General features: G+C 64.4%; 8 protein-coding genes across 8 annotated transcripts; 2 read left to right on the top strand and 6 right to left on the bottom strand.

Moving 5' to 3' along the window:
* Nucleotides 1–45: 45 nt before the first annotated feature.
* Nucleotides 46–1,856, bottom strand: PFL1_04155 (uncharacterized protein; the record flags this gene model as incomplete). Its single annotated transcript, XM_007881679.1, has 2 exons — nucleotides 46–367; nucleotides 499–1,856. The coding sequence occupies 2 exons, from the start codon at nucleotides 1,854–1,856 to the stop codon at nucleotides 46–48; spliced, it is 1,680 nt and encodes a 559-aa protein (XP_007879870.1).
* Nucleotides 1,857–2,731: 875 nt separating this feature from the next.
* PFL1_04154 (uncharacterized protein) lies at nucleotides 2,732–4,472 on the bottom strand (the record flags this gene model as incomplete). Its single annotated transcript, XM_007881678.1, has 2 exons — nucleotides 2,732–2,823; nucleotides 2,945–4,472. The coding sequence occupies 2 exons, from the start codon at nucleotides 4,470–4,472 to the stop codon at nucleotides 2,732–2,734; spliced, it is 1,620 nt and encodes a 539-aa protein (XP_007879869.1).
* Nucleotides 4,473–5,047: 575 nt separating this feature from the next.
* PFL1_04153 (uncharacterized protein) lies at nucleotides 5,048–6,508 on the bottom strand (the record flags this gene model as incomplete). Its single annotated transcript, XM_007881677.1, has 2 exons — nucleotides 5,048–5,742; nucleotides 5,878–6,508. The coding sequence occupies 2 exons, from the start codon at nucleotides 6,506–6,508 to the stop codon at nucleotides 5,048–5,050; spliced, it is 1,326 nt and encodes a 441-aa protein (XP_007879868.1).
* A 490-nt stretch (nucleotides 6,509–6,998) lies between these two features.
* On the top strand, nucleotides 6,999–8,586 carry PFL1_04152 (uncharacterized protein; the record flags this gene model as incomplete). Its single annotated transcript, XM_007881676.1, has 3 exons — nucleotides 6,999–8,070; nucleotides 8,180–8,245; nucleotides 8,366–8,586. The coding sequence occupies 3 exons, from the start codon at nucleotides 6,999–7,001 to the stop codon at nucleotides 8,584–8,586; spliced, it is 1,359 nt and encodes a 452-aa protein (XP_007879867.1).
* A 606-nt stretch (nucleotides 8,587–9,192) lies between these two features.
* Nucleotides 9,193–11,353, bottom strand: PFL1_04151 (uncharacterized protein; the record flags this gene model as incomplete). Its single annotated transcript, XM_007881675.1, has 2 exons — nucleotides 9,193–10,515; nucleotides 10,613–11,353. 2 exons carry the CDS (start codon nucleotides 11,351–11,353, stop codon nucleotides 9,193–9,195), a joined length of 2,064 nt encoding a protein of 687 aa, XP_007879866.1.
* A 903-nt stretch (nucleotides 11,354–12,256) lies between these two features.
* PFL1_04150 (uncharacterized protein) lies at nucleotides 12,257–15,305 on the bottom strand (the record flags this gene model as incomplete). The annotated part of the gene is made up of 7 exons (XM_007881674.1): nucleotides 12,257–12,529; nucleotides 12,646–13,579; nucleotides 13,659–13,961; nucleotides 14,056–14,140; nucleotides 14,234–14,291; nucleotides 14,371–14,584; nucleotides 14,677–15,305. The coding sequence occupies 7 exons, from the start codon at nucleotides 15,303–15,305 to the stop codon at nucleotides 12,257–12,259; spliced, it is 2,496 nt and encodes an 831-aa protein (XP_007879865.1).
* Nucleotides 15,306–15,969: 664 nt separating this feature from the next.
* PFL1_04149 (uncharacterized protein) lies at nucleotides 15,970–18,000 on the top strand (the record flags this gene model as incomplete). Its single annotated transcript, XM_007881673.1, has 1 exon — nucleotides 15,970–18,000. One exon carries the CDS (start codon nucleotides 15,970–15,972, stop codon nucleotides 17,998–18,000), a length of 2,031 nt encoding a protein of 676 aa, XP_007879864.1.
* Nucleotides 18,001–18,317: 317 nt separating this feature from the next.
* Nucleotides 18,318–20,661, bottom strand: PFL1_04148 (uncharacterized protein; the record flags this gene model as incomplete). Its single annotated transcript, XM_007881672.1, has 3 exons — nucleotides 18,318–20,311; nucleotides 20,430–20,578; nucleotides 20,615–20,661. 3 exons carry the CDS (start codon nucleotides 20,659–20,661, stop codon nucleotides 18,318–18,320), a joined length of 2,190 nt encoding a protein of 729 aa, XP_007879863.1.
* Between the last annotated feature and the right edge of the window lie 1,661 nt (nucleotides 20,662–22,322).

Raw genomic sequence — 22,322 nt, 5'->3', positions numbered from 1 at the left:
CCTTCCATTGCAATTCTACTACTCGCTACGATCCTGCCGAGGCAGCTACTTCTTGGCCTCCTTTGCCGCCTCGTCGCGGATGATGCGGCGCAGAATCTTGCCCGAGGGGCTCTTTGGGATGACGTCGACAATCTTGACGCCACCTCGCAGGCGCTTGTGGTTGGCCACCTTGGACGCGGTCCACTCGACAATCTCCTTTGCCAGCGCCGCCGGATCCGTCGACTTGGCCGCCTCGGAAGGCACGACGTAGGCGCGCGGCAGCTCCGTCGCCTGCGAGTCGTCGTACACGCCAATCACGGCCACGTCGGCAATCTTGGGGTGGCCCAGCAGCACCGCCTCGAGCTCGGCCGGCGGCACCTGGAAGCCCCTGCAGATGGAGACGCCGCAGAGAGGCGCAGAGTGGAAACGTAAAGAGGGTCAGTCCGGTTGCATCTCCGATCGTCTCGTGGTGGCCATGCCCCCCTCGACCCCCACGGCCCGCCGCGGCAAGTCACTCACTTGAACTTGATGAGCTCCTTTTTGCGGTCGACGATCCAAAAGTAGCCCTGCTTGTTGACAATGGCAATGTCGCCCGTCTTGAACCAGCGGTCGGGCGTGATGCAGTCGTCGGTGGCCTCCTTGTTGTTGAGGTAGCCGCGCATGATCGACGGCCCGCGCACCCAGAACTCGCCCGGCTTGCCGTTTTCGCCCTGCTCGTGACCGACGTCGTTGCCGTCGTCGTCGACCAGGCGCCCCTCGACGCCAGCGACCATGTGGCCGCAGCTGCCGGCGTAGGTGCGATAGTCGCGGTACGACGTGTAGGTGGCCGTCGGCGACGTCTCGCTCAGGCCCCAGGCCTGGGTGACGCGGATCGTGGGGAACTTTTTCTCAAACTCGTTGCTAAGCTCGATGCCGAGCGGCGCCGCGCCCGAGAGGACCCACTTGAGGCTGCTCAGGTTGTACTGGTCCGTCTTTGGGTTCTTTGTCAGCTGCACCAGGATGGGCGGCACGACGTAGGCGATGTTGCAGCGGTGCTTCTGGACGGCGGCGCAGAAGACGTCGAGGTCGAAGCGCGGCACGACGACGCTGGCCGAGCCGTTGTAGTAGGCCATGTGGCAGAACTTGGCCAGCCCAAAGATGTGGTTGAGGGGCAGCACGGCAAGGTACACGTCGTCCGGGCCAATGTCGGTGTCAAAGGTGACGCAGGCGGCGATGGTGACGTAGGTGATGTTGCGGTGGGTTAGCTGGACGCCCTTGGGCTTGCCCGAGGTGCCGCTCGAGTAGGCAATGTAGGCGTCGGTGTTTTCGTCGTCGGTGACCTTGTGGGGCTCGAGACGGTGGTCGGAGAGGAGGGTGCGCAGGTCCTCCTCGCCCTGGTCGCCGCGCTTGAGGTCGTCGCCGTCGTCGAGGATCCAGATGCGGTTCTGGCCGTTGCGCGACTTGAGGCCCTTTTTGGCCAGCTGGAAGCCTTGGCGGGCGACGGGCAGCAGCGACTGGTGGCACAGGAGGTACTCGACCTCTGCGTCGTGGATGGGGTGGAGGAGCTCCTCGGCCGTGTAGGCGGCGTTCATGGGCACGAGGACGACGCCGGCGCAGAGACCGGCGTGCACGGCGACGGGGTAGTAGGTCGAGTTGGGGCTGAGGATGCCGATACGCGCGCCGGCGGGCAGCCCGAGGCGGTGGCGGAAGGCGTGGGCGAGGCTGCGCGCATCGTTGTACACCTGGCGGCGCGTCACCGTCTTGCCGTCGAGGCGGATGTAGGCGGGCCGGTTGTCGTCGACCTTGTTCGGGTTCGAGTGCAGGAACTCGAAGATGTTGCCGCGGTTGACGTTGGCGGGCGCCTTGTGCTTGGTGTTGGTGATGATCTGGGGCGCCATGGCGTGCGGTGCTGGCAAAGGGATGGGCGGTCAGGTCTAGTCTAGTCTAGCCTAGTCTAATCGGGTGCGATCTGGTGTGGAGGCGGGATGAGGGGTGCGGTGAGGCGAGACGAGGATGATGATGATGGCAGAGAGGCAAGACGTGTGTCGAAGAACGAAGCAGAAAGAGGTCCAGGAGCGGACGGCGGAGGGCGAGGGCAAGGGCAAGGGCGAGGGCGAGGGCTAGGAAGAGCGAGAAGGGGCACGGCCACGGGGGAAGCAAGGCATCGGCCCTCCGGTCCCTCTGCGCGCCGAGCAACCGGCCCGACGCCTGCAGCCAACAGCCGGGCCAGCAGCACAGCGACGGCGAATGGCGGGGAAAGCCAGCCGCAGCCAGCCGCAGCCAGCCGCAGCCAGAGAACTTAGGGAGCGAGAGAGGGATCCAGAGAGCCGCTGCTGGTGCGCAGGGGAGCCCCGCGGGTCTTGCGACCAGGGCAAGGCTGGCGAGGCAGCGACGCCCCAACCTCGTCTGCCTCTGAACCGGCACTTGAATTCAACCGAGGGGCCCCGGCCAGTTTCCCAAGCGCGGCAGCTACCGGCCTACCTACCCTGCCTGCCTGCCTGTACATATAGGCAACCCACAGGCAACCCACGCCACGCACGGTTAAACTCCTGGGTTCGGCGGCCTCGTGCTGCTTCTGCTGCTGCCGCTTCTTCCGCTTTCAGACGCCACGGGGTGGTGCCCCATCGAAAGACTCTGCAAGACAGACGACGGTACGCGGCCATATGGCCATTCTCATCATTGTATGGCCATCGACCGCCCGTGCGGAAGAGGAGCCAAACACGCCATGGATGGCCTTCATCTATCCATCCTTCAGCGACCGACCTTCGCAGAGTTACAGCCGGGGCTTGGCCACCGTCGAGAGCAGCTTGGCCTCGTCGCCGGCGCCCGTGGCTTTCTCGAGGATGACGCGCGCCACGGCCTCTCCTGTCGACGGCGGCGCAGCAGACAAGGAGGCGGGCGGGCGGACAGGGTGGGCAGGCAAGCAGGGGTGGTGAGCGCAACCCGCTCTTGGCATCGTCGACCGCGACGGTCACATACGACTCACCAATCTTGCGCGGCTCCTCTTGCACCACCAGGTGGTTGCCGTCCAGGGGCACGCACGGGACGCCCGGGATCTGCTTGACCAGGCTCGTCTTGCCGCCGCGCATCGACAGGTGGCACGTCCATGCCCGAGTCCTGCGTCCAGCCTCGAGCGACGTGAGTGTATACAGGCTCATCCACGTCTGGGCAAACGCATCCGCCTCGAGCCACTTTGGGTTGGACCACGTCACCGCCTGCCGCTTGCGCTCGTCGTCTTCCAGGTCGTCCACCGTCACCGCCCGCTCCAGCGCCACCGACATGGGCCGGATGCCGAAGCGCAGGTGCAGGTTGAGCACCTTGGCGTCCCAGGCGCCAAAGTAGGGCTTCGACTCGCAGTACCCACGCACCTCGCTCGCAGAGCCAAACGCATCCCGCCGCGCCACGGCTCCGCGCGCAAGCGGCACCGCCTCAGGGTCAAAGGTCACCTTGGAGGCGCGCGCCTCGTCATCGGGCATCGCCGGGTCCACCAGCACCAACCCGGCAAACGAGTCCGGCCGGCACTCTGCCAGCGTCGCCATCGTCGTGCCGCCAAACGAGTGGCCCAGCAGGATAAACTTGCGCTTTTGCGCGTGCGCCCTGCCGTCGGTGCGCGGCAACATCGTCGGGTGCCACCGCTGCACGCCGCTCATCGACGACGACGACGACGGCGGCGGCGGCAGGAAGTGGTCGAGGAACTGCATCACGTCGCGCGGGTGGTCGAACCAGGAGACGACGTCGCCCAGCCGGTCGCGGTTGACGCTGGCCGCCTCGCCAGAGTGGGTGCAGTCGAAGCTCCAGATCTCGTCAATCCGGACCGGCGATCCTGTTCGTCGCTGCCGTCCGTCTCCCTCGGCGCCATCTGCGGCGGGCAGCGAGAGCGTCTGAACGATGTGGGACAGCGCCGGCTCCCAAAGCTCCTTGTGCAGCCCGTTGGCGTGAGACACGATGAGCGTGTACCCCTCCTGTCCCGCACTGGCGTCGTGGGACGGCTCAGAGGGAACGATGCGCTGGACGCAAGCCCAGAGCTGCTCCTCGTTGTCCCTGCGCGCCTGCTCAAGCCGCGATGCGTGGTTGCGCGCCGCGCCCTGCTCACGGAGCTCCTGGATAGTGGCTCCGGACCGCTCCTTCGAGCCGATGTGCTGCTTCCACACGGCAAAGTCAGACTCACGCTGCCGCTTCTCCTCGGCCTTGGCCTGCTGAGGGTCGATGGGCAGCGCGGCGAAAGGTCGGCTGCGGGCTGGCAGCGGCTGGTGCGTGTCAGACCTGGCGGACCGTGCGTGCGACCGTGGCCAAGCGGCCGGGAAGAAATGCGACGTCGCGATCCATTGCTGTTGCTCAGCCGTGGTGGATCGGTTGCTGCGGGTGGGCGGTGGAGCGGTCGACTGTGGTTGCGCCGCCACCGTTGTGAATGCGATCCTGGACCTTCGTTCGGGGATGCGAGGGGGTTGCGTCGGCCGCGATGGCTCGCTGAGCGGTAGCAGCTGCGGCGTCGCAAAGTCGGTGATGACAGACATGGCGGGCATAGACAGGACCGTGCCGGTGCGTCTGTCGCGAATGTAAACGTGTGGTGGAAGAAGAGTTGGTGCTGATGTGGGGAGAGAGGAAGAGAACGGCGCAGCAAGGAGCAAGGTCAAGGGACGGTGCCATTTAAGCAGCATGGGCCTTCTCGCCGCCGCATGGCGCACCTTCTCGCCTTCGGCCGGTGAGGACCAAGCCGGTCAGCCGGTCAGCCCATCCATCCGTCCGTCGTCGGCGCGTCTCGCGCGAAAAAGATGCCCACTGCAGGCGCCTCGCAGGGCCATCTCCGTGCGAGAGATGGGCGATGTCGGACCGACGTCTCCATCCTGCGCCGCCGCACCTGCCAGGCGACGATTCAACAACCAAGACAGTCGAGGAGCTGGTCGGATATCAGGGTCAACGAAGCAGTCGGGCGGAGCCCAGCACAGCGGTGCCTTCTGGACAGGCCGCCCCGACCGCATGCCCGGACGCGTGACTCAGTCAAGCATCGCCGATCTGGCGGACAATCGTGGGGAAGGCGTATGTCTATAAATCATCTCAGATCGGCGCCGTCGCCGACATTCTTGCCTCATTACGGCGACCCCGCTCCCGTCGGCGTGGGCGCCTCAGAAGTTTCTGTGCCGCTCGGCGGTGACGACGACGACAACGACGAGGAGGCGGGCACGACGCCGCCGACGGTGCGTTTGAGGCGCTCGAACCCCTGGAGCCTCCTCTCTTCGAACTCGTCCAGCTGCCAGTCTGCCTTGTCCATCCACCTTTCGTCGTCGCTGCCCGTCCTCTCGCTCTCGAGGCGGTAGCGCGTCAGGAAACCCGCCTTGCGGTACCCGCCGCCGGCGATGATGCCGTCCCTAGGCAGCTCGCGGCCCGTCTTGGCGCGGTGCTCGCGCTGTGTGTCGCGCAGAACCTTTGCGCGCAGCTCCTCGGCCTTTGTCCAGTTGGTGCGCGTCGAGGCCCAGGTGCCGTAGCCGGACGAGGCGAGGATGAGCCACGGAGGAATAGTGCGCCGCCCAGACTTGAAGCAGTAGCGCGAGACCGACGTGCAGTAGACGACCTCGGAGGCGGCAGCGCTGCTGCTCCTGCTCCTGCCGCTGCCGGTCGCGCCGGACGCCGGATCCGTCGCGGCGGCTTCCGAGAGCGACGAGGCCGACTTGGCCGAGTTGGGGCGGTGGGTGGCGGGCGAGATGATCGACGAGGCGTATTCCTTGACCTTGATGAGCGTCGACGAGGGCGACTTCGCCGCGGGCGAGACAAAGCGGCCGACGACGTCTATGGGCAGGGAAGGGTGGGTTCAGCGGGGCAACAGGGGACGGGCCAAGCTTGTCAGGATGCTTTCCCTACGACGTCCTGATGAAAGGTGGTTGCGATGCCGGCGATCTCCGCTGCCATCCGGCGCCGACTTACAGAACCACTTGTCGTCCCAGGCCTCGACGCCCATGCGGATCTGATAGCGGGCAAGGGCGGGGATCTCCTTGTGGAACGCAAAGGCACTGCCGCCGAGGGCCATCCACGCGCCGTCAAAGTGCATCTTGAGGAAGCGCTGGGAGATCCAGGTCATGCGCGTGTAGTCGAGCGCCTTTGCATAGCAGCTGTTGGATAGGTGGCCGTTGAAGTCGCAGTCGTCGAGCGATGCGACGAGGGTGTGGGTCGAGAAGTCGTCAAAGAGGTCGCGGCCGAGGGGCAGCTTGTCGAGGCGGAGCTTGGGCTCGGATGCCGTCGTGGGGTGCGACGACGACGGAATAAAGGGGAGGAGCGGGTGGATGGAAGCGCGCGCCTTTGCGCGTGCGGCGACGGCGGGGTAGAAGACACGGTAATGCCAGACCAGCGGGAGAGAGCGCCAGTTTGCGACGACGAGGGCGACGATCAGCAGGCGCACCGACAGGGGCGGGTCGAGGGTGATGGGGCCCGAGAAAAAGGAGCGAACGATGCGCAGGAGCGAGGGCGAGAGGAGGAGCGAGATGAGCGAGCGCACGCCGTAGCTGGGCACAACGTGCGGCGGGGGTGCGCGCGAGACGGTCGACGAGCCGCCAGTCATGGTGAGTGGGCGGGTGGTGGTGGGAGGGTGAGATGGCGGAAGAGGATCCTTCTGGATCAGCTCTTGGAATAGGGTTGCGTCCTTGTGTCTTCTGGGACGTCGGCAGGGGGAGAGATGGTGGTGATGGTGACGTTGGAATGTTTTGCACTAGGCGAAGGCGGGCTCGACGCAAAGGAGCGAGGAAGAAGTGCCGGCGGCGACTCGAGGCCACAGACCTGGCCCAGGCCTGGCGGTGACCCCGCGCGTCTCGCGCTGCAGCCAGGCAGGCCAAGCGGCCTGCCACCGCGCTCCAAAAAGTGTGGGGTGGCGGGCCGAGGTCACAGCAGCTGCCACCGAGTGCCGAGTTCCGAGCAGCCTGGCATTCCAGCGGGGACGCGGAAGTCGGAAATGTGGAGTTTGCGAGCGAGGCTCTTTTCTTCGGGATTTGTTAGCCGCGCCTTCTCTCTCCCTCCCTCTCTCTCTCCCTACCTCTCCGTCTGCCCACACCATCATGGACGCCGCAGAGGTACCATCACCAGCGGCAGCAGCCGCCACCGCCGTCTCGCCCAACACAGCCGGACTCGCACTCCCAGCCGAACGCGTGGCACTCAACTTGCAGCTCCACGTCGCAGCGGCGCGCGGCGACCTTGAGGCGTGCAAGGCGCTCCTCGACCACCAACCCTACGGTGCCGACGCCTGGTACGAGGATGCAGACGCGCATGGCTGGTCGGCGCTTCACTACGCCGCCGAGGCCGGTCATGCTGCGGTGATACGGCTCCTGCTTCGGCGAGGCGCCATCTGGAACGCCGTCGACCACTTCGGCATCACCGCCGCCGAGGTCGCGCACAGCATGAATTGGGAAAAGTGCTACCGCGCCCTGTTCGACGAGGGCGTGAGGCGCACGCTGCTCGAAAACGTCCTCGCAAGGCAGCAGGGTCAGCAGTCGGTCGACGGAGCGCAAGACGATGTTGAAGACGCACCAGAGGGCACTGCAGTGGCAACCGCCGCGACGACGACGATGACGGCGGCAGCAGCGGATAGCGGCAACAGCGGCGGCGAAGGCGATGGCAACCGCCATGACCCAGCAGCATACCAGGCAACACCGGGCCAAATTACACTCCACGCACCCACCCACAACGAGGTGTCGACGTCCAACGACGCCTTCCTCTCGAGCAGGCTCCGCTTCTTCGCCGATGAAAAGGGCAAGATGCGCTGCCTCGACCAGGACGGCGGCATGGTCATGGCTGACTGGGAGTCGGACATCATGAAGCTTTCCGCCCGCCTCATCTGCTCGCCCCATCAGCCGGGCTTCTCTGCCCTCAACGTCGGGTTCGGCCTTGGCATCGTAGACACATTCATCCAGGAGTACCGTCCCGGCCGGCACGTCATCATCGAGCCCCATCCGGACGCCATCGCCTACATGCGGAGCAAAGGATGGGACAAGGTGCCCGGCGTCGAAATCTTTGAGGGCAAGTGGGAGGACTGGATCCGCGACGACGACAACGACGAATCGGTCAAGAAGAGAGAGCAGCTCGGCTCCTTCGACGCCGTCTACTGGGACACGTACAGCCAGGACTACAGTGGTGAGTATGGCGCGGCCATCGGCGCTGGCGGCAACGCAGCTCGGATGGACCCATCTCCAACTCAACCGACTCACCCCTTGTCGCTCGCCCTTGCTCCTCGCCGGTGCAGAGCTGCAGCGCTTCTTCGAGTGCCTGCCCTACATCCTCAACGGGCCAGACTCGCGCTTCTCGTTCTGTAAGTCGGATCGATGTCGCTCGTCGCAAGAGTCTTCGCCCAGCCTCGCCACTGACCGTGTCTGTTCCGCGCTCCTCCTCTCCGTCTGCCTCTGCCGTTGCCTTTCCGGGTCACCTGCAGTCCACGGGCTGGCAGCGACAAATCCCTTCTTCTACGACGTCTACACGCGGCTGGCCGAGCTGGACCTCATCGACGTCGGCCTCGACACACAGTGGCACGTCATGACGCCAGAGTGTCCCGAAGAGGAGTGGGACGGCGTGCTGAGAAAGTACTGGAGCCTAGAGAGCTACGCCTGTCCCGTCGCCAGGTACAAGCAGGTCGAGCCGACCAGTGTCGACTAGTAGCGTGTCGAGCTCCGGCTGCGGCTTGGGCAGCGCCTCCCCGGCCGCTCGAGGAACAGCGCTATGGGCGGTATGAGCAGTAGAGGCCAGGGATGGCGTGTCTGACCGATATTCGTGGTTGCGCTGGTACAGCCGTGCTCTCAACGGGTCTCTGGCAATCGCGACTGCTCTGCCGCCCTCCCGTCGAATCCAGGAGATGGCGCTGCCCCTCCCTACCTCCATCGTCGCGATGACGAGAGAGAACGTGTGATGCCTAAGGCGCATCGTCTGCCGCCGCCTGCGCCGTCGATGAAGATCGCGAGCGCAGGTTGTTAGTCGTAATGCGGCACGATGGTGATGGCAGAAGCAAGCAGCGAGGAGCGAGGCGATGCATGCGCAGCAGCAGAAGAAGAGACGAAGCGGGCATCCTCGGACGTGGACGCCGTCGCTTCCGATACGGACAAAGCGACGACCGCGCCATTGAAGATCTCGGATGGAACGGAAGGCAATGTAATCACGGCAAGGCAACCGCAAAGCCGCATTATCCCAGCGCGCGCGCTCAAGGCGCTGCTATCTAGTACAAGGCGTGGTCCCGAACCAAAGTGAGAGAGAGAATGACAGGTTGAATCAGAAGAAGGCGGTGAAGTCGTACTTTTCGCCCGGCGCGGGACCGGTGCTGGCCGCTAGCGCATTGCCAGCCGCGCCCGCCTTGGTCGCCGCTGCCGCGCCGGCGGGCTTCTTCTGCTTTTTGTTGGCCGTCGCCGTCGATGCGGGTGTCGCCGTCGTCTTGGCCTTCTTGGCCAGCCGCTTGTCCTTGCGCGAGAGCTTGCTGTCATCCTTGTCGTCGATCGTGGCATCCCCGTCATCCACGTCGACGCTGCCGTCGACGAGCGTGACGCTGGCCGCCGGCGCGGATCGCTTCTTGCCCTTGCCCGATGTCGACGCCGATGTCGGCTTCTTGAGGATCGACTTGAGCGCAGGCTCGGCTGTCTCATCGTCCTCTCCCTCCGCCTCTTCCTCCTCCTCCTCACCGTCGTCTTCGACCTCCTCCTCGTCGCCAACGCTCTCATCATCGTCCTCCTCGTACGGCGGGTCCATCAGCCTGACCTCGTCGACAACGAGCGCCTCGCGTCCGTTGACCAACGAGAGCGGCTTCAGGCGCAGCTCCTTTGCGCTCCACCGCTTGCGGAACTCCTTGCGCGGCACGGCCGCGGCCGCCTCAACGAGGGGCTGGATGCGCGGCCGTCCTACCTTTTCGAGGTAGGCCAGCTTGTCCTCGGCCGAGAGCGCGGGCGCCTGAGAGTAGTACGCGAAATTGTGCGCCGACCAGTGGCGAAGCAGGATGCGGGCCGCCGCCGCGGTGCTCGGGAACTTGCCGCGTCGCAGCGCGCCCTGGGAGCGGGCGAGCGAGATGAGGAACTCTTCCGTATCGGCGTGCACCTTGGCGCGCAGCTGGGCCGAGATGAGCGAGGCGCGCTCCTCTTCGGTCAGCTCCTCGTCGGCGAGCGACGCCTTGGACGGGGTGAAGGAGCCAAACGCCGGCAGGTTGTAGATGAGCATCAGGTCCTCGGGGTGCGAGATGCGCGACATGAGCGCCCATACCAGCGGCAGCGGCTCCTTGATGCGCTGCACCGCGCCCTGGTTGCGCATCAGTGTGTGCATCGCCCGGATCTCGGCCTGCTGTGCCAGCGCTTCGTCGTCGTCGTCGTCGTCGTCGTCGGCGGCGTCTTCCTGGCCTTCAACATCTTCCTCGCGGTCCACTGCCTCGTCGTCGTCCTCGCCCTCGTCGTCGTCTTCCGAGTCTTCGACGGCGTCGTGCTTTCTGACGGGCACGAGCGGCATGGTATCGAGCACGGCGGGCCACTCTGTCAACTCCTCGTCGAGGTCCTTTTGACCCTCGGGCAACCCAATGGCGGTCAGGATAGCATCAGCGATCGAGGAGCGTCCGGACTGTCGTGGGCAGACGGATCCAGGAAAGAGACGGACTTTGGGTCAGCACGGGCCAGACATTTGCTCTCGGACTTGACGACGCCCATCGACTACTCACGTGTCCGAGTCCGATGACCGCGACATCACCCTTGCCCTTGCCCTTGAGGTCCAGCACCTCGACGAGCTGCTCGGCACCAAGCATGCCCTCTCTCCCCAGCTCGGGGCGGACCGAGATGGGGAAGACCTGGAGGCCGGTGGCCTTGGACAGGTGGGCGACCCAGTTAGCGAGCGTCTCGGCGGGGACGAGGTCGGCGCGGCCCAGAGCGATGGCCAGCTTCTTGCCGCGCTTGTGCGCCTCGTCCTCGATCCAGGTGCTGCGATAGCTCTGAGGGTCGCGCGCATCGATGGCAAACACGAGCGTCCTAATGTCGTCCGAGCCGAGCAGCTCCTCGAGCGTGCCTCGGAAGAGCGGCGCCACCATGGGCGAGGCGGGGCCATCGTCGTCGTCGTCCTCGCTTGTCCCCAGCAGGGCCGACACGTCCATGGCATCCGCCTCCTCGTCGTCGTCATCGCCATCGACCTTGTTGGCATTGGCCTTCTCCAGGCGGCGCCTCTCGCGCTCCTCGAGCCTCTCCTCCTCCTGTCTCCTGCGCTTGTCTTCGATCTCGGCGAGCAGCTGTTCCTTGTATGGGTAGCTGTTGGGGATGCCCGGGTCCTTTTTGAGCTTCGACTTCCACTGCGGGTTCGGGTTCTTGCGCGCCTCCTTGCGCGATTTGCGGTGGTGCTCGCGCACCTTGCGCTTGACCTTCTCACGCTGAGCGACGGCCAGACGCTTCGAGGCGCGCTTCCTGATCTTCATCCTGGCGACGGCAGTGCCAAGCGGACCGAATGGGGCGGTGGGCGCTGAGGCAGGGCGGGACGATCAGGTCCGCTTGAGATCAGACCGTTGGCGGTGCTGAGCCGGCTACACAGTCCTTCAAAAGTCGTCTACGGAGCGTGGGTGGAAAGGGCGTGCTGCCGTGATGTCGACGGATGGTAGTGGTGATGGTGGTGGTGGTGGTGGTGGTGGTGGCGGCGTAGGGTGCCAGCCAGCCCCACTGCAGCAGGCCAGCAGACGAGTGCGGCAGGCAGGCCGAAATTTCGCAGAGAAGGCAGAAAATTTCGGGGCGAGGCGCGTCCGAGTCCCGAGCTCTTGGCCTCGCCCGGCAGCTTGGCTGGGTTGGGGGGAGTGCTCGACGGGCCCGAAGAAGACGCTCCTGCTCTGGCAAGGAAAGGGGTTTGCAGGGGGGCCAGCTCGCTCAGAGCAGCATCGTTGCAAGAGTATTGCTCAGGATCAGGGCTGCCAGCAACGATGCCTTGCCAGGCCTTCCCCGGGCACATACTAGAGTGATCAGACGAAGTATGGCAGAGGAAAGACAAGCAAGAGATTGCCTCGTGCCAGCCCCTTCGGCAACGGCCAGCCTGTGAAGGGCGCTCGGAGAACGGCTCAATCGCGCCACCTGCTGGCTCGAGGCGCTCGAGGGGTGGGCATGCGCGTCCTGGGAGCTGGCGCATGGCGAGACGGAGGGCGTGCGGCAAAAGCCGGAGCAGCAGCAGGGGATGCTGTCATGTGTCCGTGTTTTCGAGCCGGAGCGCCGCGCAAAGCGTCTTCGGGCGAGTGATTCAAAGCAGTCGAGTCCGCCGCCTCTGGTCCGCCTAGCCATGCGGGCGGGGCTGATTCTATCTAAGCATCACCCTGGACCAGCCCCGTAGCCGGCCCATTCTACCGTTCGAGGGTGGCAACGACGTGTTGGTCGATGGCCACGATGCCGACGAGCGCCACCAGCACCACTATCGAGATACTGAGCACCTGCGACACGGTCCACGACTCGAGCCACAGCTCCAGGCTTACCGGCAGGGGCGATCGGGATCCCACATGCCGACGCCGCTCACGGACCCGCTGCAGCATGTGCGCCCTCTCGTCGCGCAGCTCGATCGTCGCCCTGTGCTTGACAAACGGCTCCCTGTTGGCATGGACGATGTAGAGGGTCTGGTTCTGCATCGAGCGGGGGCAACGATGACGTCGGGTGAGCTTGCGGGCAGATTTTGGACGGACCGCGGTGGGGATCGCCTCTGACAGGGCGTCGCGACGGGACCCCATTAGCTACTCACCTCGGCATCGAGCGTGTACTCGCCATCGCTCACAGTGACGCTGAACTCCTTGCCCCTGTAGTGATAAGCAGGAAGGAAGATCTCGGTGGTCCTGCGCTTACGGTCGGTAGCCTCGTCCACCCCTGCATCATCGTCGGTGGCAGATGACGGGACGTTGCCCCACTCGAATTCATATCTCAGCGTCCTCTGGTCCCACTGCGTCTTGAGCGGCTGCCCCGCCACCTTGGCAGCGTATGGTCGGATCACGACGTCTAAGACCCTCCCTCCGCGGAACAGCTCGTCGCCCTCGAAGGAGTGGTTGCGGAAGTCGTGCTTGACCGGGAGACCGGTGTCCGAGCCGCCGTTGGTCAGTGAAAAGTCCTCGTTGTTCCAGCCGTCGCCATACTCGATGCGGTTGTCCGGATTATAGTTCCAGAGGGTAAAGTGCAGCAGGTTGTCCTCCATGGCACCGATGAGGGCGTCCATCAGCTCGCGCTGCTTGGAGAAGTCGCCCGTAGCAAAGGCCAGCCGCTTGTTGATGTCGTATGGGATGCCGACCTCGCCAATGACGATGGGCAACGCGCCCAGCGAAGCTCGAGCGTACCGGACGATGTTGGCGAGTTGGGTGCGGTAGTTTTTGCGCAGGCCGTCCGCTCCAAAGTAGAGGGCCTTTAGTACAAACATGCCCCTCGACAGTCCCTGGACGTTGACGCTCATCCACGCGTGCGTCTTGCCAAAGAGAACGTTGAGGTCGTAGAAGTGGGGCGCGTAGACGAGGTTGCTCGGCCGCTCCTCTTCCAGCAGCGTCTTGGCCGCGTACGACTGGGCCGTGGCCGCCTCGCGAAGAGCTCGTGCGGCCTCTTCGTCGAGTGCGGCGGCCGGCTTCCACGGAGGCATAAACTCGTTCGGGATCGGCTCGAGGAAGGATAGGTTGCTGGACGCCTTCCGGTTTACTCTGGCAACGACGAGGCGGACCTGCGGCTTCAGCACATCGATGCGTGAGGGTTGACTCTGGAAATCAATGGCCGACTCACCTCTGATGAAAGCGCTTGAGGAAGGGTGTGTAGAAGTCTCGGTACCACTCCACCCTCTGTCCCTCTCTGCCCTTTCGATGGTCTTCGTCAAAGTAGCTGTGCTGTAGGATGACGGCGGCCTGTTTGGTGTCGTTCCACTCCCATACGCCGTGTGCTTTCCATACACATCGTCCCATACCTTTTGGTCGATCGACACCGCCTTGCGCCGAGACCACATCGGCGGGAAGCCAGGCCGAGCGTCCTTGAGGGTCCAAAAGAGAGCGATGGGAGATGCGGGTGGGCATGGGCCAGGTCTTGACGTAGCTATCCGGGCAGGAAGGTCGGCGTCGCAAGAATCAGCGTCTGCCCAAGGTGTTGCGTTTTGATCTAGGTCTCTTGTCGACCGGATGCTGCTCACTAGTGCACCTTTTGAGCGTGTCCGCTGCCGAGGGCGAGCGCCTCGGCCAGGGTCGGATAGTGGCCGATGTGTAGGTCGGTGTCGTCTGGGAGCGATCAGGAAGGGCAGGCTGCAAACGGTCGCTGAGAGGATGCCCGGACGCACAGCGTGAATTGGGTCATGAGTTTTGCAGACTCACAGTTCCACTTGTAGAAAGAGTGAAGGTTGACGAGACCGCGATGCGGCTCATTCATGGCCTGTGGCAGTGGGGTTCTGGGATTCGTCAGAGGTTGCTGCGGTCTGCTGTGCCCGGCTGCGATCGCACCGGGAACTTACCTCGAAGCCGATGCAAGCTTCCAGGCCGGAGAGGGCATCGGACAGCCGGCCAAAAGCCTCAAAGTAAGCGTCTTGAAGGAAGGTCTGGATGGAGACGACCTCGTGGCGGCCTGACCCGTCGAGGGCGGTGCGGGTGCAGACGAGGTCGGGCGCAAATGCATCGCCTGCCCAAAAGAGGGTGGCCATGGTCGAGGCGGCGAGCTTTTGGTAGCCGCTGTTTCGCACGTGGGTTGAGTGGCAAGAGAGTCATCAGCAGCTGTCTTGGCCGAGGCGGCGGTTTTTGCCCACGGACGCGGAGGAGCTCACGAAGGCCAGAGGAAGGGCCCGCTTGGCTCGGCCTTGTTGGCCTTTGCGGTGGCGCGGCGCAGTTCGTCCTGGCTGTGGACGTAGGCGGCGCCCGTCTGGGTGAATGCGTGGATGTCGAGGCCGGCAGCTTCAAAAGTCCAGCCGGGAGCGCCGCTGCCGCCGCTGAAACGGCTCCACACGTCCTGGTGGGCGCATACGAAGCACTTGATGCCGTATTTTGGCATGAGCTGGATGAGCTGGGTGAGGTAGTGGATGTAGTCGTGGTCGAGGTCGGTGTTTGGGTTTGGGCCGGCATGCGAGATCGACTCCCAGGTGACGAGGAGGCGTACGAGGGTGAGTCCCCAGGCCTTGAGGCGGGCCAGGTGGAGGGGCGCCTGGTCGAGGGGGAAGGGACGTCCGATGAAGGAGACGGAGCGGTGACTGTAGAAGCCTTGGGAGAGGTGGGAGAGTCCGTTTGGAGTGGTGGGGAGCTTGCTTGCGCCGGACACGTTGATTCCTCGAAGGAGGAGGGTCCTGCCGTGTTGGTCGAGGAAGCGGTTTCCTCTGACGCGCAAGGGGCCATGGCCGAGGGCGGCATGCGAGAGGTCGTGGGCGGCGTAGGTGGCCGCCTTGGTCTGGGCCTCGCTCATGGTGACAGGGTGCTGGCCCGAGGCGAGGCGGAGCGGGGCGGTGGGAGCGGGGTGGTGGGAGCGGGAGAGCGAAGAGCGGTGCGTCTAAGGGTGACCGAGGGAGGGAGTGACGAGACCGGAGTGTTGGGGGTGGTGGTGGTGGCGAGCGAGATGCAATCGATGCAATCTTGAATCTTCGACAAAGTGGACCGTGCCCGGGAGGGGCGAGGGGGCCGACAGGACCCTAGCTGGCCTGGCCTGCTGCTTGCCTGGGCCCTCTTTGCTGCAGGCTGCCTGCAGGCGCTCGCAGCGTGGCACGCCTGCCTGCCCTGCCTGCCCTGCCTGCCCTGCCTGTGCAGCCTGGCCTCCACCTTGGTTTGGCTCTGCCTCTCTTCTCTCTCCCTCTCTCCCTCTCTCCCTCCCTCTCCCTCGTTTGTCGGCCTCTCTCTTCTGACTCTTCTGTCGGGCAGATGTTCGGGGACCCCATCATCGTCTCATCTGCCTTCTGTGGTGCGACTTTGGCTTGAGCTTCTTGCCTCGGGGCCGTTTGCCGTCCTCCCTTCCCTCTTCCCTCTTCCCTCTTCCCTCTTCCCTCTTCCCTCTTCCTTCCCCCTTCCTCTCTCTTCCCATCCTCTGACTTCCCTCGTTCGTACGCCATCTCGTTCACGCCCCCTATCGCCGCGCAATGGACTTCCTCGCTTCCCATCTGCCCCTCTCATCCGACCCCAACCCTCCCACCCACCAAGCAGGCTCCTCGTTCGAAGGCTTCTTCATCCGACTGCAGTCCCACAACGGCGCAGCCTCGCCACCACAGCCTCCCTCTTCCCCCCCGCCTGCAGCCTCGTCCTCGTCGCCCGCATCCCTCGCTTCTCCATCCACAGATCGCCCCGATTCATCCCCCTTTCCGCCCTCTCCCCGCTCCCAGCCACAGCCCCAGACCGCGTTGCCATCCAGCTCTCGACATGCCGCTACGCAGGCGCATCGGCCTGATCCCAATGCTGCAAACGTATCGCCACCTCACGAGACCCCAGGTGACCTCATCCTCGTCATCTGCGAGCTCCAGAGCGCTCCGCCAGAAGAGAAAATCTGCCTCTACATGCGCTGGATCGCCCACGGCGAGGAATCCAGCCAGGCCGCCATCCAACGACGACGCAATCGCAATGCCAGCTCCAGCTTCCTAGACCGCATCGGCACAGGCCTCGACACTACAAGCGACAGCATCCCCTTCTCGGCCATCGACATCCCAGCAACCTCGTCGCGCACCCGCTCCGGTCCAAAGTCAAACCACGCTCCACCCGCTCACGGAGAAACTGGCGAGACCGGGCCTCCCGCTTCCAAGCGGGATCAGAGCTTTGAAACAGTCCAATACATTCCACGTTGGCGTCTCCGCCTCGGTCCGAGCGTGGATCCAAGCTCGCCGCAGGCCTTCCGGATCCAGCTGCCTTGCTCCGACGTCGTCGGCGCATTGCTGGGCTCGCTAGAGGTCACCGACAACGGCAACCTTCGCGTCGACCTCACTCTGCCCCGCAGCGATGGCGAGCAGGGCGCAACGCGGGTCCAGCTGTGCACCCAGCGGCGCGTCCCCTGGAACCCGGCCAGCGCGCAGCCAAGGTGGTATGATCGACTGCCGCTGAGCTCAAAGGGGCCCGAAGGTCTCCTGCAGCATCTCGGCCTCCTGCTGCCTCTCCACTGGTACGTCCATGCAACCCAGTCTCCCGCCACCTACACCATCCAGCACATCGATTGCTCGTCTCCTGCGGGCAGCCCGGCTTCACAGATCGTCTCGTCCGGCTCGGCCTCGGTCCACTTTGAGAAGAATTGGGGCCACGGCTTCCCCACGGGGTGGCTCTGGTGTCAGGCAGCGAGCGAGATCGTGCCCCAAAGCCGACCGGGCGCTTCCAACGACGACCTTACAGCGCATAGGGAGCGCGACTCGGATCCTCCTCGTCCGCTCGACGAAGGCAAGCCTCCGGAGGACATCCGCGTCTCGTTGGCCGGTGGGTCGATACTGTCTTTGACCGCGTTTCTGGTCGGCATACGCATTGGCACACGTATCGCGTGGGACTTCAGGCCTCCTTTCGCTGTCGGCCCCGGCTTCGCCGTCGAAGACGCGCCCCGGTCCTACGTCAACTACGGCATAGGTTTCAAGATCCGTCGCGACTTTCCCAGCAAGGCCGTCAGGATCGAGGTGTGGAATCTCACGCGGTGGGCGAGGCTTGAGATCAGCGGCGATCCCGCCACGTTTGCCACCAAGATACCTGGCCCCCGCCCAGGCGGGTGGACGCCGGGGTATTGCCACCACTCGTATCGGTGCCGGATGCAGATCACCCTCTTTGAGAGACCCTTGACCTCGATCCCTTCGACCTTCATCGCCTCGGCCCTGGCGAATCCGATGCGGAGCTGGTCCGACCTGAAGGCGCTGCTGCGCTGGCCCTCGACCGCCTCACCTAACAAGCTCATCCGCCCGTCCAATATGAATGGAACCGCTGTCGGGGGAAGGCTCCGTCGCCGCGCTCGTCGTACCGCAAGCATGGACCCCGATCCTCGCCTGGGTGATCTGGAGGAAGAGAGCGAGGAGGACGAAGAAACGCTGCTGGCCCACGCGCGACGCAAGATTGACGACGCGTGGTGCCGCACCTTTGGATGGCATCGCATCGGCCAGTGGAGCTTGGAGGACAGGGTCGCCTTGGAATTCGGTGGCGATTTTGCACGGTAAGGACGCCGAGCTGCTGCATCGACATGGTCTGGGACGGTCTACAGGGACTCTGCTCGCTCCAGGACCTGGCTCTGCTATCAGCTCGCGATCGCCCGGACCAATGGGTGCTCCACGCCGCGTGCTAGATTCCAACTCGTGGTCGGCTTGAGGTAAACAGGGAAGTCCCGTTCAGTGGGTCCCGCATGGCGGTCCGACCGCCTCCTACCGACGCGCTTTTGTGTCCTCGCGAGGCGCCGCAGCTTCGGCTGCCTTGTCGTTCATGTGGCGAGTCTTGGGCGTTGCGAGCCGACTGGTCGGCGCGGCGCAGCGGTCGGAGATCATTCGCCGAGACGGGGAGCCTTTGCACGGACGAGGCTCATGACGGTGGCGTCGGAGCGCCAGATGGACAGGTCGGAGTGGCTGATCCGGCTGTCGGCGGCGTCCTCGCGGCTTTCGCCTTCGTCGTAGCTTTCTCGAGAGTAGTGGGAGCCGCTGGATCCGCCGTCGGCCAGCATGCGCCTCACGCCATCGACCACGTCGGTGCCAAAGTCGTCGTCGAGATGCTCAATGAGCCTGGACGCCCTCGTCTTGACCCTGCGCTCCGACCCCTGATCGGGAACGGCGGGGAGGGGCTGGTCCTTTCGTTCGGCCCCGATGGTCGTAGTGCGGGCCTTGGCATCGCCGAATCGGATCGCTCCATCCTCCGAGGGGTCCTTGTCATGCTCGCGACCGGTCCCCCTTTGCAAGGCCTTGTTGAGGTTCTGGGTCGGGTCCGCAGTCGATGCGGGGGAAGGCGTGCGCCACATCGACTGCTCGTCGACCGTGTCGTACTCGTAGCGGTTCCTGGACAGAGCGGAATCGTCGGCAGAGGCCTCTCCGGCAGCGCTCAGAAAGTTTGCCCTCAGCGGCGACTTGGGAGGGCGGTGCGGGAAGGCTGAAACTTCAGGCGTCTGACGGTCCGTAGGTGCCTCGGCATCAAGGTCCCTCGACGGTCGCGCTCCGTCCTGCCACGGTCCCGATGAGATTGTGTCGACTAGACGCTCGTGCGTCGACGGAGCTCGGCTGTTAAGAGCTTTAACATGGTCTGATCGGGCACGGAATGACGACAGTGGACGATCAATCTCTACCCAGGCCCGTCCGCGATTGAAGTGCTCGACGGCGCTGGCCGTTGCCGGTCGGACCGAGGCCGTGTTGCCAAGCGCGCCGCCGCTCGTTGACAGCGAGGAGGTGCGGGGCCGAATCGAGATGCCGAGCTGATCAGGACGTCGTGCGACTTTGCCGGTGGCACCGAAGGATGGCAAGGGTGCCTGACCATCTGGTGCTTTCCAAGGTCGCTGCCCCGCGCGATCCATGAGGCCGGACCTGGCTACAATGTTGAAGGGGCGCGATGCAGAGTCTGCATCTCGGCGCGTCGTGATGAAGCCTACCCGCTTTGGTGACGACCACTTGTTGCCGGGCGGGTGCCCTGGCGAGTCGTGCCGCCTTGAAGCCGTGCCGGGGGAGGGTGGCGGAGTGCGGGGAGGTGGTTGTCCGTAGGGCGCGATGATGGACTCGTTTGGGTCAGCCTCGGCGGGCGAGGTCTTGCTCGGCGTGGCAGGGGCCGACTTGAGGCTGGAGCCGAAGGACGCGGCGTACAAAGTCGTCCAAGGCCTGGGTGAGGTCTTGGAGTCCCGAACCAGCGCAAACGGATCGGCAGAGTCTGCACCATTCTCTCGAGACTTGGCGGAGCCATCCCCCTTGACGAGTGCCGAGGTCCTGCTCCAAGGCCACCTTGCATTTGCGCCCTGTCCCGACGACGACTTTTGGACCGCATCGCCCGCGACGGCTTTGCGCTTGCTAAGTTGGCGGCGAATGATCCAGGCGAAGAGCGTTACCAGGGCAGCAACAGCGAAGACGCTGCCGACCGCGATGCCTGCCACCTTTGCAACGTCTTGCGGGCGGTCCTGATCCCTGCGAGCTGGAGAGGGCGTTGGTGGAAAAGGGGCGGGCTCCTTGATGACATCTACGGTATCGTCCTTGCCCTCTCCGCCCAACGGAAGCGAACCGCAGGGCTCGTCTCCCGGAGGCAGGAAGCTGTAGGCGTCAAAGGTAAGCCTGGCGGTCTTGGTGGCGACGGCAGCAGGGGATGTGTTGGTGAGCGTGACTGAGTGGTTGGCGCAAACGAGCGAGTCGAAGACGACCTTGATGACATCTTGTCGCGAGGCCGCAACGGATAGCTCGTCGGCATCGGCGGTCGTAATCTCGACGGTTCTGCTTACGGCGCCGCCGTCGATTGAAATCGCCACCGAAGAGGGTCGGGAGAAGGCGACAAAGGCGATGCTGAGCTGTCGTCCTGTAGGATCAGTGACGCGGAATGGCGCGTGTAAGCCGCGGTCCGGTGATATGCCCTTCGCCTAGCAGGTGGCTCGTGCTGGCTCAACCCCCTTTGACGAACAAAGACAGCAACTCACCCCTGAAGTCGAACTTGAGCGTGGCGCGAGGCACCTGGGTATAGACGGCGCTGCCACCGGAAGCCACCCTCGCAACGGCGCCAGAATCCCAGATCTTCCAGTCCGATTGTTCGGGCCACGAGTACGGATCGCCACCGGAAAAGACGATGCTGGGGTCGTTGTCCTCGATGGTGACCGGGTCCTACTCGGCGGTCTGATTTGCGGGTCCCGCCCGCGGAAGTGCAGCGTTCATGGCCTGCCAGTGTCCGCGCAGATCATGGAGCCGAGAGCGCGGTCTGGCGTGATGGTGCCCCGCGTACCTAAGCGCCTGGAAGAGTCAGTCAGAGGATTGGACGACGTGGCAGCAGGAGGGAAGGTGGTGGTTGCGACGCTAGGATGGGGTGGGGGCGGAAGGGGGGCTGTCCCTTTTCAGGCCGAGGTTGGCGGGGGCCGGGTCAGGCCAGACAAAGACGAGTAGCGAGCTAGGGCAGACAGAGGTAGGGGCGAGATGTCGTCGGCGCGGCGTGGCTTCGTGAAGAAGGGCTGTGAGGCGGCACCGCACTGCGCAGTCACGGCGCAGCTCAGCTGGGAGTGAGGGCCCAGGCGCTAGGCGCCGTCGACGCGCGTCTCGACCCGCCGTCAGGCACCACGATGGTTTTCGCCACCTAGCGTACGTATTCGTTCACAACTCGCCCCTATGAGATGAGACCCTAACTTACTTCTCGGGCTGCTAGTCAGGCCAAGGAGCATATACACCTAGGGTGGGAAAGCTTGCTCGATCCGATCGATCGTCGTTGAGGCGGCCAAATAGAGTTGGCGAGAAGGCAAAAAGAAAAAATGAAGAGCCAGCGGGGCGTGGGTCGGATGCCGTCCATCGTGGGCGCAAACAAGACATTTTCTTGTCAAGCGCGGTCAACGTTGCGGGCCCAACCGGTGCGGCCCGAGGATGCAATATGGAGAGTACCTAGCTCGCCACCGCTGCGAAAGCAAGACGAGGGCAGGTGGCGGGGAGGACTGCTGCTCGCATCGCCAGGGTGTCCTCTAGCGAGGCGTTCATGGTTGCAACGAGTTGTCCGTTTGGTGTCATCAGCCATGTCGATCACCTCGACAGGGCCGTGCGAGATGAGGCCCCCTACCTAGACTGGTCGGAGCCAGGGAAGCAAGGTCCGTGTGTGTGAAGCAAGCCGACAAGGTTACGTTGGCCCAAACTTTTGGCAGTGGCATCGCCACGATTTTTGGGGCCGTAGGCGTGGGAGCGATCCTCGACGTCCCCATGCTCGCTCCTCATCAAACGCGATTCAAGCGGAGGGCCGGTTGTTGCTAGATGTTTCTGGGGAGCAAGAACGCGGCCGAGCAGATGGACCTTTGCAAAGGGTGTGCGGCGCGGCTTGGTTGACTCTGATCAGTGAAGAGCGCAGGCAAACGGAGGGTGGGCCCATGGTGGTCCGCTTGTGAGCCGCGCGTTGCAGACCCTCGCATCGCGCTCGCAAGGCCTCGGCGCGCCCGAACCCCGAGCGTCGAAGTGGCCGGTATGTGCTAGGCTGCTTGATGGCAGAGAACAAGACGCTATGGTCGACCTGCAACCGGGTTGAGAAGGGCAGGCGGGGCCCTGCTCTATGCGAGAGCGTGGCGCGATGCGATGCGGTGCGGCGCGGGCGAGCCAAAGCTGAGGACGGCGTCGGGCGAGCAACTCTACTCTGGTTTCCGCGTTCAAGATTCCGATTCTTGGATTCATGTTTGCCCCTTGTGGCGCGTGCCTCTGCTCCACCCTCTCTCTCTCTCACACACACACCGTCTCTCTCTCTCTCTCTCTCTCTCCTCCCCTCCCCCCTCCTTCTACACTCCTCTCGCGCCGCACCTCCTTCCTTCTCACGACTCTACCTCCCGCCGTCCGTCCACTCACTCACGTCCGTC

The sequence above is a fragment of the Pseudozyma flocculosa genome, assembly GCF_000417875.1.
Source record: "Pseudozyma flocculosa PF-1 unplaced genomic scaffold scaffold00013, whole genome shotgun sequence".
In the NCBI taxonomy this organism is placed as follows: Eukaryota; Fungi; Basidiomycota; class Ustilaginomycetes; order Ustilaginales; family Ustilaginaceae; genus Pseudozyma; species Pseudozyma flocculosa.
The sequence above is the reverse complement of the archived record's forward strand: the minus strand, read 5'-3'. Positions and strand labels throughout refer to the sequence as shown.